Source organism: Oncorhynchus masou, chromosome 4 (assembly GCF_036934945.1).
Source record: "Oncorhynchus masou masou isolate Uvic2021 chromosome 4, UVic_Omas_1.1, whole genome shotgun sequence".
Lineage (NCBI taxonomy): Eukaryota > Metazoa > Chordata > Actinopteri > Salmoniformes > Salmonidae > Oncorhynchus > Oncorhynchus masou.
In genome coordinates this window covers 1598028-1610179 of record NC_088215.1, presented here as the reverse complement: position 1 = coordinate 1610179, position 12152 = coordinate 1598028, and the positions used below count along the sequence as shown (strand labels likewise).

General features: G+C 40.9%; 1 protein-coding gene across 1 annotated transcript; it reads right to left on the bottom strand.

Annotated features, from left to right (window-relative positions):
• Positions 1–4979: 4979 nt before the first annotated feature.
• Positions 4980–11718, bottom strand: LOC135520442 (zinc finger protein 32-like). The gene is made up of 2 exons (XM_064946016.1): positions 11164–11718; positions 4980–6208 (listed from the first exon to the last, which is right to left on the bottom strand). Exons 1-2 carry the CDS (start codon positions 11465–11467, stop codon positions 5322–5324), a joined length of 1191 nt encoding a protein of 396 aa, XP_064802088.1. The 5' UTR covers positions 11468–11718; the 3' UTR covers positions 4980–5321.
• Positions 11719–12152: the final 434 nt, after the last annotated feature.

Genomic DNA, 12152 nt, shown 5'->3' with positions numbered 1-12152 from the left:
AGCTTGCCACCGGGGGCTCCCAGTCGGAGTCGCTATCACTGTGAAAAAAAACGTTTAAAAAATATTTGTATTGTATGAGCCTTTTATCATCACATAAAATAAACAGATATGTATTGTGTAGAGCAGAAGGAACAGTCACTAAGGTGTTCAGTTTGCTGTAACCTATATATATATATATATATATATACACACACACACTTCTTTGCAAAAAAAAATTATTTTTTTATATTTCATAAAATGGCATTAGCACTTACCCGTCCAGAAGTACGTCCTGTCCTTGCAGAAACAGCTCCTCAGTTCGTTTGAATCATAACACTCCAAGATTCATCAAACAAAAAAATCTGTCTCACTTTCACTTTTTCACTTTGCTTTACCTGATTTATTCGCCATGATATCTTCAATGAAATCGTTGAAACTACAACTTTCCGAAATACAGCTGCGCGTAAAAAGCCTTACAGCAACTCCTCTGATCGTCAAGGCGAGAATGGAGTTCCCTGCGGGTGCGATTACAAACAAGGATTTATGGTCCAACCCAAAACCATTACATACTGGCGTTTACCTCAGCTCATTCGCTATCTACCCCGCTAGATTTCAAGAAGATCAGTGGTCATTGGGCAGAAATATAGTCAATCAATGAAGCTTCGCTAAAATTATTGGTGCGTAAGGTAGTCATTGATCCTTGTCTTCAAATCAGCTCACTTCGGTCATTACTCCCCGCAAAAAACCCAATGACTATTTGGCTGTGTTGCAAACATCCAGAGGAATGCACTGAAACCAACCATGACTAGTTCAATGACCAGCACAGAAAATAATACTTTTTCCTGATGGTAATACGCTGGTCTATTCAAAATTGCTAAACCTTTCCATGCACAATGGCAAATGGCCACAATTGAAATGTAAATAATTCAACAATTTCAATTTCTCTCCACCATCAAGAGGGGGGAGGGCACAACAATGCTTTGCCAGCGAGGTGGGCAGCCCTCAAACCAAGTATTGGTTAGGGCCCCCAAAAGCCATGTTAAGATCCAAATGAACAACATAACATGGACAGAGGGGGACCTGGGACTCCATCCACAAAACATCTCAGAGTAATTGCTGATCTAGGATGTGTCTATAATCTTATTCTTGTTGTAAACTGCAGAACTGATCCGAGAGGAACACTCCTACTCTGAGACGCTTGATATGTAAGGCCCCAGGTTAGATTGAAAGAATCCCTCCTTTTGTCCTCCCTAGAAGTAATCCGTGATTAGAAATGACTGGGGCAAAGCTTCCTGACATCAAGTACCTATATACGAAGCGTTGTCAAAGGAAGGGCCAAAAAATTGTCAAAGAGCCCCCCCCCACAGTGTTTTTACACTGCTGCTACTCACTGTTAATTATAAATGCAAAGTCACTTTACAAATGACCTCAACTAACCTGTATAGCCTCGTTATTGTTATGTAATTGTCTTGTGTTACTTATGGATTTAATTACATTTTTTTTACTTTAGTTTACTTAGGAAACTATTTCTTAACTCTATTTCTTGACCTGCATTGTTGGTTTTGGGCTTGTAAGTAAGACCTTCACGGTAAGCTGTTGTATTCGGCACACATGACAAATAAAAGTTGATTTGGCTTGGTTTTTGCCCTGGCATGCACTGTCAACTGTGGGACCTTATATAGACAGGTGGGTGCCTTTCCAAATCATGTCAAATCAATTGAATTTACCATAGCTGTACTCCAATGAAGTTGTAGAAACAGCTCTAGGATGATCAATGGAAACAGGATACACCTGAGCTCAATTTGAGACTCATTGCAAAGGGGAAGAATCATTATGTAAATAAGGTATTTCTGTTATTTAATTTGTAAATAATTTGCTAAAATGTATAAACCCGATATTCACTTTGAGATCATCGAGTATTGTGTGTAGATTGAGGGAAAATATTAACGTAATACATTTTAGAATAAGGTTGTTAGGTTATAGCATGTGAAAAATAAAAAGGACTCTGCATGTGAAATAGTACAAGGGGTCGGTCTCACTGGTAGAGTAGTGGTTATGGTGTTTGCCCCCCCAAAACAGATTTTGAGAGTTCAAATCTGAGGAGAGCATTTTTTTAGAGAGCGATTTTTGATGTTGCCTTTTGTTGGCATGAAAGAGCTAACTTGAGGTATGTACCCCCAAGTTCAAATCCCAGAGAAACAGTTAATGTAGCAATTTCTTTCTTGTTGCCTTTGTGGACCTGAAAGGGCAAACAAGAGATATATAGGGGAAAAGGGGCTCGTTCCCATCAAATAGCATGAATGAAATGACACCTTGTTTCAAATGCCATTTCAATAGAAATGTGATAACATACTCTGCTGTGGAGTAACAATACAATCATACTCTGCAAAAGCCAACTTTTACCTTGGGGCATTCTTTGTAGACCATTCAAAGGTGTTCCTAGACTTGGTCCCCCTGAAGAAAGCCACATGTTAGGAGTGTAGAAATATGTGTAGTAGTAGATATGGTGATGAATTCCCAAAGGAGAGGTTGCGAGTTAAATTCCTTTCAAGCGCATGCCAACTTGCTTTTGTTGCCTTGACAGACCAAGGTTGAGGTGGGGTTCCGGAAGGACATTAGACAGCAAGGGAAATTGGATTATAAAATGTTAGGGTACAGCAACTGGTGTTGAGAAGGAGTGCTGATCTACGAACAAACCCACCCCTGTCCATATAATCGTATTCCAGAGACAACTGATTCAGTATGATCTAGGCAAAGCTGATTGTAGAAAAGTGCTCCTCTGTACGCATTTATAAATGTCTAAGTGACCCCAGACTTTTGAACGGTAGTGTATATTAAGTCACTTTTTGGAAACGGAACGGAAAAAAACAAGGGGTAGCTTGCTCTCTACATCGTCTGATTCTCGACATATCAGTCATCATCCTCGTGCCCTCTGTTGAAGAGGTATTGACGAGCCAACTCCGAATATCCATAGTTAAAAAACAATTTAAGGCGGTACTTACTGGTGTTAATCAGATCTCCTATCTCCTCCTCTTCATCTTTCAATGTGACAGTAATATACCCTTCCTTCTTTCACTCCAAAAACTGTATCATCCTCTTTATCTTCCTCCTCTTCTTTCACAGTGACATCCTCCTCTTTCACTCTGAACACGTCTTTCTCTTCTTCTTTCACTGTAACAGCCTCACCTTCTACTTGTTTGTTTTTTTACTGTGGCATCCTTCTCTTCCTCCTCTTCTTTCACGACAACGTTTAGCCCCAGAGCTTTTTTTCTCCGTCCAGCAGACCGCCTCTTCTTTAACTGTAGGGGTGTAGATTAGGGAGCTCATGTTCGGGGACGTTAGCTCGCTAGCTATCATTAGCGACTAGGCTAGTCCTAACCTAACAAGCCAGATACTATAGCTGACTAATAAAAAACAAGTAGATACGACAGAAGTGTGTCTAAAACACAGCAGCTACTATACACCAAACGCGTCTAAATAGCTTGAATCTTTCGGCTATGTTGTTTAGCAAGCGACGGAGGTGGTTGACGAGCTGTTTCTGAAGAACCGTCCACTAGATTATACAGTGGCAGCATCGCCTGAAAGACGCACATCACCGTCTGCTGACTGGAGGGGAAACGCAGTTGAGGATCATATTTTATTTTCAGACAAATATTATTTTTAATGGATTTAATTAAATAATACTATTATATTGACACCTACAAAGACAAGAAAGTGTTGATTGACTAGTACGAATAAAACATGTTTACTATAGCACATTTAATGCACTTTCTCTAAGTCAGACTAAATCTAAATAAGTAGCCAGCTACTGTTGGTCTATACCGCTCCTACATGGTGTACTAATACATCATGTAGATGTATATAATGAACAGACTAGGTCGAGGTCAGACTAGGTCAGACTGGAGTGGGAAACGCAGTTGAGAGAAATATTTTATTTTCAGATAAAGTTAATTTTAAATGTACTTAATAAATAAATAAAATACTTTAGTTTACAGCGCATTCGGAAAGTATTCAGACCCCTTGTCTTTTTCCACATTTTGTTACCTTACAGCCTTATTCTAAAATGGATTAAATAGAAAATGTTCCTCATCAATCTACACACAATACTGCGTAATGACAAAGCAAAACCAGGTTTTTAGAAATTATCAGAAACGTATTACAAATAAAAAACAGAAATACCTTATTTACATAAGTATTCAGACCCTTTGCTATGAGACATATTCAATCTCTCCCTATCCCAGTCTACTGTCCCCACATGCTTCAAGACACCCACCATTGTTCCTGTACCCAATATATATATATATATATATATATATATATATTTATTTATATAATATTTATTTATATATTTAGATTCATATTAGATTCTTTATAGAGGAAAGGATGGAATGGATACAATTCGATTCTATATAGAGGAAAGCAACACTGTTACATTCTAAATAGAGGAAAGAATGGAGTGGACACTATTAGATTCTAAATAGAGGAAAGTATGGAATGGATACAATTATATTCTATATAGAGGAAAGGATGGAATGGAACACTATTAGATTATAAATAGAGGAAAAGATGGAATGGATACAATAAGATTCTATATAGAGGAAAGCAACACTGTTACATTCTAAATAGAGGAAAGAATGGAGTGGACACTATTAGATTCTAAATAGAGGAAAGGATGGAATGGATACAATTATATTCTATATAGAGGAAAGGATGGAATGGAACACTATTAGATTATAAATAGAGGAAAAGATGGAATGGATACAATAAGATTCTATATAGAGGAAAGCAACACTGTTACATTCTAAATAGAGGAAAGAATGGAGTGGACACTATTAGATTCTAAATAGAGGAAAGGATTGAATGGAACACTCAGATTGGAAATAGCAGTGATGTCACAAACAGGTCCCATCCTCAAGTCTCTCTTTTTGAAGTGAGTTTGGAGAATCACTATGCAGCATCTTAAAAATAGTTTATATGTCTGAACTTAGAATCAAATAGACTTCCCTTTATTTCACCTTTATTTAATCAGATATGTCAATTGAGAACCAATACACAATTACAATGACAATCTTAATGAATAAATACTAATGTCAATCTATTTAATAATTAACATGTTTGAAAAATCCCAACTATATAGTGAACAACATTTCAGGGTTTACACTTGCATTCAATCAATCTTAAGTTCATAATTAAAACATCATATATTTTTGTTAACTCTTATAATCTGACTTTCGACATGATCATGTTTTGAGCTGGAAAAGAAAACGTAGACCTATTTTTCAGTATGATTTCATTCATACAATATGATTTAATGTAGCATGAACAAAAACATAATTTCTCAATCAAAAACATAAGTCAGAACACAGCCTCTCTATTCTCTCGTGTGATTTCAGATCCTTTGACTGGGAAAATGTCTTTTCACAATGAGAGCAGTGGTATGTCTTCTCCTCCTGTGTATTAGTATGTTGGAAAGGCTTTTCTCCTATGTGTTGTCTCTCATGCCTTTTCAAGCTCCCTAACCGGGTAAAACTCTTTTCACAGCGGGAACATTGGTAAGGCTTTTCTCCTGAGTGTATTCTCTCATGCGCTTTCAGGCTCCCTCGATGGGTAAAACTCTTTTCACAGCGGGAACATTGGTAAGGCTTTTCTCCTGTGTGTATTCTCTCATGCTCCTTCAGGCTCGCATACCACCTAAAATTCCTTTCACAGTGGGAACAGTGATAAGGCTTCTCTCCAGTGTGTCCCCTCTCATGTGTTTTCAGGCTCCCTAACTGAGTAAAACTCTTTACACAGTGGGAACAGTGGTAAGGCTTCTCTCCAGAGTGTATTCTCATGTGTATTTTCAGGTTCCCTAACCCAGTAAATATCTTTCCACACTGAGAGCAGTGGTAGGTCTTCCTATCTTCTGTGTGTATTTCTTCATGTTGTTTTAGGTACCGTAACTGGGTAAACCTCTTTCCACACTGGGAACATTGGAAACGCTTTTCTCTTGTGTGTGTCCTCTCATGCTCTTTTAGGTTCCCTAACTTGGTAAAACTCTTTCCACAGTGGGAGCAATCGTAAGGGTTATCTCCTGTATGCATTCTCTCATGTGCTTTGAGGTTCCTTAACCACTTAAAACTCTTTCCACACTGGGGACAGTGGTGTTGTCTCGCTGGTTTGGGCGTCTCTGGGTCTGATTCCCCTGAAGGAGTCTCCCCGCTGTCAGAGTGAGAGTCTGGTCCCTCTCCTACCAAAGACAAACAGAGTATTTAGTTAAATAATAAACAGAGAACTGAATTAAACCTGCATAAAATAAAACTGCCTTCCTGTGAAGCTAGATTCCTCAAAAACCTGAAGTCAGTTTTCAGAACATTCCATAATTTAATAAAAACTTGGTGGCTGCCCTAATAATAATAATAATGTAGAACATAAAATCAAATTTTTCTATCATGTTTATAGGCTGAGCAGAGATCTAAAATAGGGAAAGAGGGATACCTAGTCAGTTGTACAACTGAATGGATTCAAGTGAAATGTGTGTCCCGCATTTAACCCAACCCCTCTGAATCAGAGAGGTGCGGGAGGCTGCCTTAATTGACATCCATGTCATCGGCGCCCGGGGAACAGTGGGTTAACTGCCTTGCTCAGGGGCAGAATGATAGGTTTTTACCTTGTCAGCTCGGGGATTTGATCCAGCAACCTTTCGGTTACTGGCCCAACGCTCCTACCTGCCAGGCTACATAATGTCATATTTTAGGCTGCGCAGAGCGCTATAATAACAGATAATGTCATGTTTTAGGCTGAGCAGAGCTCTATAATAATAGATAATGTCATGTTTATAGGCTGATCAGAGCTCTATAATAATAGATAATGCCATGTTTATAGGCTGAACAGAGCTCTATAATAATATATATTGTCATGTTTATAGGCTGAGCAAAGCTCTATAATAATAGATAATGTCATGTTAATAGACTGAGCTCTATTATCTATCTATAGCTTGACAACATTCAGCTGTTTTCGAGATATGTATTATCTAACACTTACAATATCTTTCCTTTTTGGTTACTTGGCAGTTCTATCAACATTTAGCAACTACGTTAAACTAGCAACATTAGCAAACCCGTCAGCTATATTTCAGAGGTTAAAGGTTGTATATTCAACTTTTATAATAAAACTCTCATAACCTAATTTAACTTACATGAATTGCAATAAAAATCGGTGGTCAGCTAGCTAGAAGTGTGTATGTAGTCAAAGTTATTATAATTATTTTTGTTTCTTGTTGACTATTTTAATTTAAAGCTATCACAGTAAGGTAGTTATGTTGGATAAATAAAACACATAAGAAGCAGTATGTATCTTACATTAAAGGGCCAATGCAGCTATTTTAAATCTCAACCTCAAATTCTTTCTGGGTAACAAAGAAGTTCATTCCTGGTTTTGTTTTCAAAGATGTTCACTGTCTGGGTGTTCACTTCCCCCACGGGTTACTATAGCAACACACATCACCTATCATTTATAACTAGTTTGTCAATTCTGAGTGACATTAAAGTTGTGAATTAGCTAATACATTGTTAAGGTTTTGTTGGTGACCAGCTCTTTGGTGGTATACACATCTTACAGTGTAGTTATCAATTCCTACATTAAATAATAACATATTCAAGCATAAACATACTTCCGGCGCCGACAGAGATGGCCGCCTCGCTTCGCGTTCCTAGGAAACTCTGCAGTTTTTTGTTTTTTTACGTGTTATTTCTTACATTAGTACCCCAGGTCATCTTAGGTTTCATTACATACAGTCGAGAAGAACTACTGTATATAAGATCAGCGTCAACTCACCATCAGTACGACCAAGAATATGTTTTTCGCGACGCGGATCCTGTGTTCTGCCTTACAAACAGGACAACGGAATGGATCACATGCAGCGACCCAAAAAAACGACTCCGAAAAAGAGGGAAACGAGGCGGTCTTCTGGTCAGACTACGGAGATGGGCACATCGTGCCCCACTTCCTAGCATTCTTCTTGCCAATGTCCAGTCTCTTGACAACAAGGTTGATGAAATCCGAGCAAGGGTAGCATTCCAGAGGGACATCAGAGACTGTAACGTTCTGTGCTTCACGGAAACATGGCTCACTGGAGAGACGCTATCCGAAGCGGTGCAGCCAACGGGTTTCACCACGCATCGCACCGACAGAAACAAACACCTTTCTGGTAAGAAGAGGGGTGGGGGTGTATGCCTTATGGCTAACGAGGCATGGTGCGATGAAAGAAACATACAGGAACTCAAATCCTTCTGTTCACCTGATTTAGAATTCCTCACAATCAAATGTAGACCGCATTATCTACCAAGAGAATTCTCTTCGATTATAATCACAGCCGTATATATCCCCCCCCCCAAGCAGACACATCGATGGCTCTGAACGAACTTTATTTAACTCTTTGCAGACTGGAAACCATTTATCCGGAGGCTGCATTCATCGTTGCTGGGGATTTTAACAAGGCTAATCTGAAAACAAGACTCCCTAAATTTTATCAGCATATTGATTGCGCAACCAGGGGTGGAAAAACCTTGGATCACTGTTACTCTAACTTCCGCGACGCATATAAGGCCCTGCCCCGCCCCCCTTTCGGAAAAGCTGACCACGACTCCATTTGGCTGATACCTGCCTACAGACAAAAACTAAAAAAAGAAGCTCCCACGCTGAGGTCTGTCCAACGCTGGTCCGACCAAGCTGACTCCACACTCCAAGACTGCTTCCATCACGTGGACGGGACATGTTTCGTATTGCGTCAGATAACAACATTGACGAATACGCTGATTCGGTGTGCGAGTTCATTAGAACGTGCCTTGAAGATGTCGTTCCCATAGCAACGATTAAAACATTCCCTAACCAGAAACCGTGGATTGATGGCAGCATTCGCGTGAAACTGAAAGCGCGAACCACTGCTTTCAATCAGGGCAAGGTGTCTGGTAACATGACTGAATACAAACAGTGCAGCTATTCCCTCCGTAAGGCTATCAAACAAGCTAAGCGTCAGTACAGAGACAAAGTAGAATCTCAATTCAACGGCTCAGACACAAGAGGCATGTGGCAGGGTCTACAGTCAATCACGGACTACAGGAAGAAATCCAGCCCAGTCATGGACCAAGATGTCTTGCTCCCAGGCAGACTAAATAACTTTTTTGCCCGCTTTGAGGACAATACAGTGCCACTGACACGGCCTGCAACGGAAACATGCGGTCTCTCCTTCACTGCAGCCGAGGTGAGTAAAACATTTAAACGTGTTAACCCTCGCAAGGCTGCAGGCCCAGACGGCATCCCCAGCCGCGCCCTCAGAGCATGCGCAGACCAGCTGGCTGGTGTGTTTACGGACATATTCAATCAATCCCTATACCAGTCTGCTGTTCCCACATGCTTCAAGAGGGCCACCATTGTTCCTGTTCCCAAGAAAGCTAAGGTAACTGAGCTAAACGACTACCGCCCCGTAGCACTCACTTCCGTCATCATGAAGTGCTTCGAGAGACTAGTCAAGGACCATATCACCTCCACCCTACCTGACACCCTAGACCCACTCCAATTTGCTTACCGCCCAAATAGGTCCACAGACGATGCAATCTCAACCACACTGCACACTGCCCTAACCCATCTAGACAAGAGGAATACCTATGTGAGAATGCTGCTCGGCATTCAACACCATAGTACCCTCCAAGCTCGTCATTAAGCTCGAGACCCTGGGTCTCGACCCCGCCCTGTGCAACTGGGTACTGGACTTCCTGACGGGCCGCCCCCAGGTGGTGAGGGTAGGTAACAATATCTCCTCCCCGCTGATCCTCAACACTGGGGCCCCACAAGGGTGCGTTCTGAGCCCTCTCCTGTACTCCCTGTTCACCCACGACTGCGTGGCCACGCACGCCTCCAACTCAATCATCAAGTTTGCGGACGACACAACAGTGGTAGGCTTGATTACCAACAACGACGAGACGGCCTACAGGGAGGACACCCTTGGAGTGTGGTGTCAGGAAAATAACCTCACACTCAACGTCAACAAAACTAAGGAGATGATTGTGGACTTCAGGAAACAGCAGAGGGAATACCCCCCTATCCACCGATGGAACAGTAGTGGAGAGAGTAGCAAGTTTTAAGTTCCTCGGCATACACATCACAGACAAACTGAATTGGTCCACTCACACAGACAGCATCGTGAAGAAGGCGCAGCAGCGCCTCTTCAACCTCAGGAGGCTGAAGAAATTCGGCTTGTCACCAAAAGCACTCACAAACTTCTACAGATGCACAATCGAGAGCATCCTGGCGGGCTGTATCACCGCCTGGTACGGCAACTGCTCCGCCCTCAACCGTAAGGCTCTCCAGAGGGTAGTGAGGTCTGCACAACGCATCACCGGGGGCAAACTACCTGCCCTCCAGGACACCTACACCACTCTATGTTCCAGGAAGGCCATAAAGATCATCAAGGACATCAACCACCCGAGCCACTGCCTGTTCACCCCGCTATCATCCAGAAGGCGAGGTCAGTACAGGTGCATCAAAGCTGGGACCGAGAGACTGAAAAACAGCTTCTATCTCAAGGCCATCAGACTGTTAAACAGCCACCACTAACATTGAGTGGCTGCTGCCAACACACTGACACTGACTCAACTCCAGCCACTTTAATAATGGGAATTGATGGGAAATGATGTAAATATATCACTAGCCACTTTAAACAATGCTACCTTATATAATGTTACTTACCCTACATTATTAATCTCATATGCATACGTATATACTGTACTCTATATCATCGACTGCATCCTTGTGTAATACATGTATCACTAGCCACTTTAACTATGCCACTTTGTTTACATACTCATCTCATATGTATATACTGTACTCGATACCATCTACTGTATCTTGCCTATGCTGCTCTGTACCATCACTCATTCATATATCCTTATGTACATATTCTTTATCCCCTTACACTGTGTATAAGACAGTAGTTTAGGAATTGTTAGTTAGATTACTTGTTGGTTATTATTGCATTGTCTGAACTAGAAGCACAAGTATTTCGCTACACTCGCATTAACATCTGCTAACCATGTGTATGTGACAAATAAAATTTGATTTGATTTGAAACATTCAGTAGAATGCTGCTTTAAAACCATGCATCAGTTAAACAATAGTTTGTGCTCCTGTTTTTAAGACAGTACTTACTGGTTTTAATCAGATCGCCTGTCTCCTCCTCCTGCTCATGTTCCTTCTCCTCCTTCAATGTGACAGTTATCTCTCCCTCCTTCACTCCAAAAACTGCATCCTCCTCTTTTATTGTAACATCCTCCTCCTCTTTCACTTTGAACGCGTCTTTCTCTTCTTCTTTCACTGTAACAGCCTCACCCTCTACTTCTTGTTTTACTGTGATATCCTCCTCTTTCACGACAATGTTCAGCCACAGACCCTCTTTCTCCGTCCAGCAGACCTCCTCTTCTTTAGCAGGAGGGCAGTAGCTTGGTGAGCTCATGGTAGGAGGTGGTAGCTAGCTAACCTTGCTAGTTAGCGACTAGCCTAGTGATAGGCTAATTTATCAAGCCAGCTACCGTTACCCGACTAAACGGAAATATGACATTAAATGGGGAAATTATTTATATGACAGAATTATGCTTAAAATACAGAGGCAAATATGCACCGAAGCAGTCTAAACAGCTTGAATGTTTCGGCTAGGAAATTACCGCGGTGGCTGACTAGATGTTGTTGAAGAAGCGTCTTGTCCATTAAATTATACGTCACGCTGATCGCGTCGCCTGAAAGACGCACATCGCCATCTGTTGACTGGAGTGGTTAACGCAGATAAATGTTTATTTTATTTCCGGACCAAAAAATGAATTTTTACATTTCTTTCATTAAATAATAATATAATGATCAGACAACTGCAGATTTGTAATAAATATGCATTTAAAATCTACTTCTACATTCTACCAACCCAACAGATGTTTCTACTACAGGGAATATTAACCAATGAGGTGGGTCTTTCCACATTCCACCAACCCAACAGATGTTTCTACTATGAAGCAACGCTTTCAGGTTAATTAAAGTGCAATTCCCAAACAGCAAATACAGGTTTGGTATATTATCAGGTATTGAAGCGTTGAAAGATGATTCACAACAACGGTTTCTTCCAGGAAACCACGACTCCAATAACCACCGCG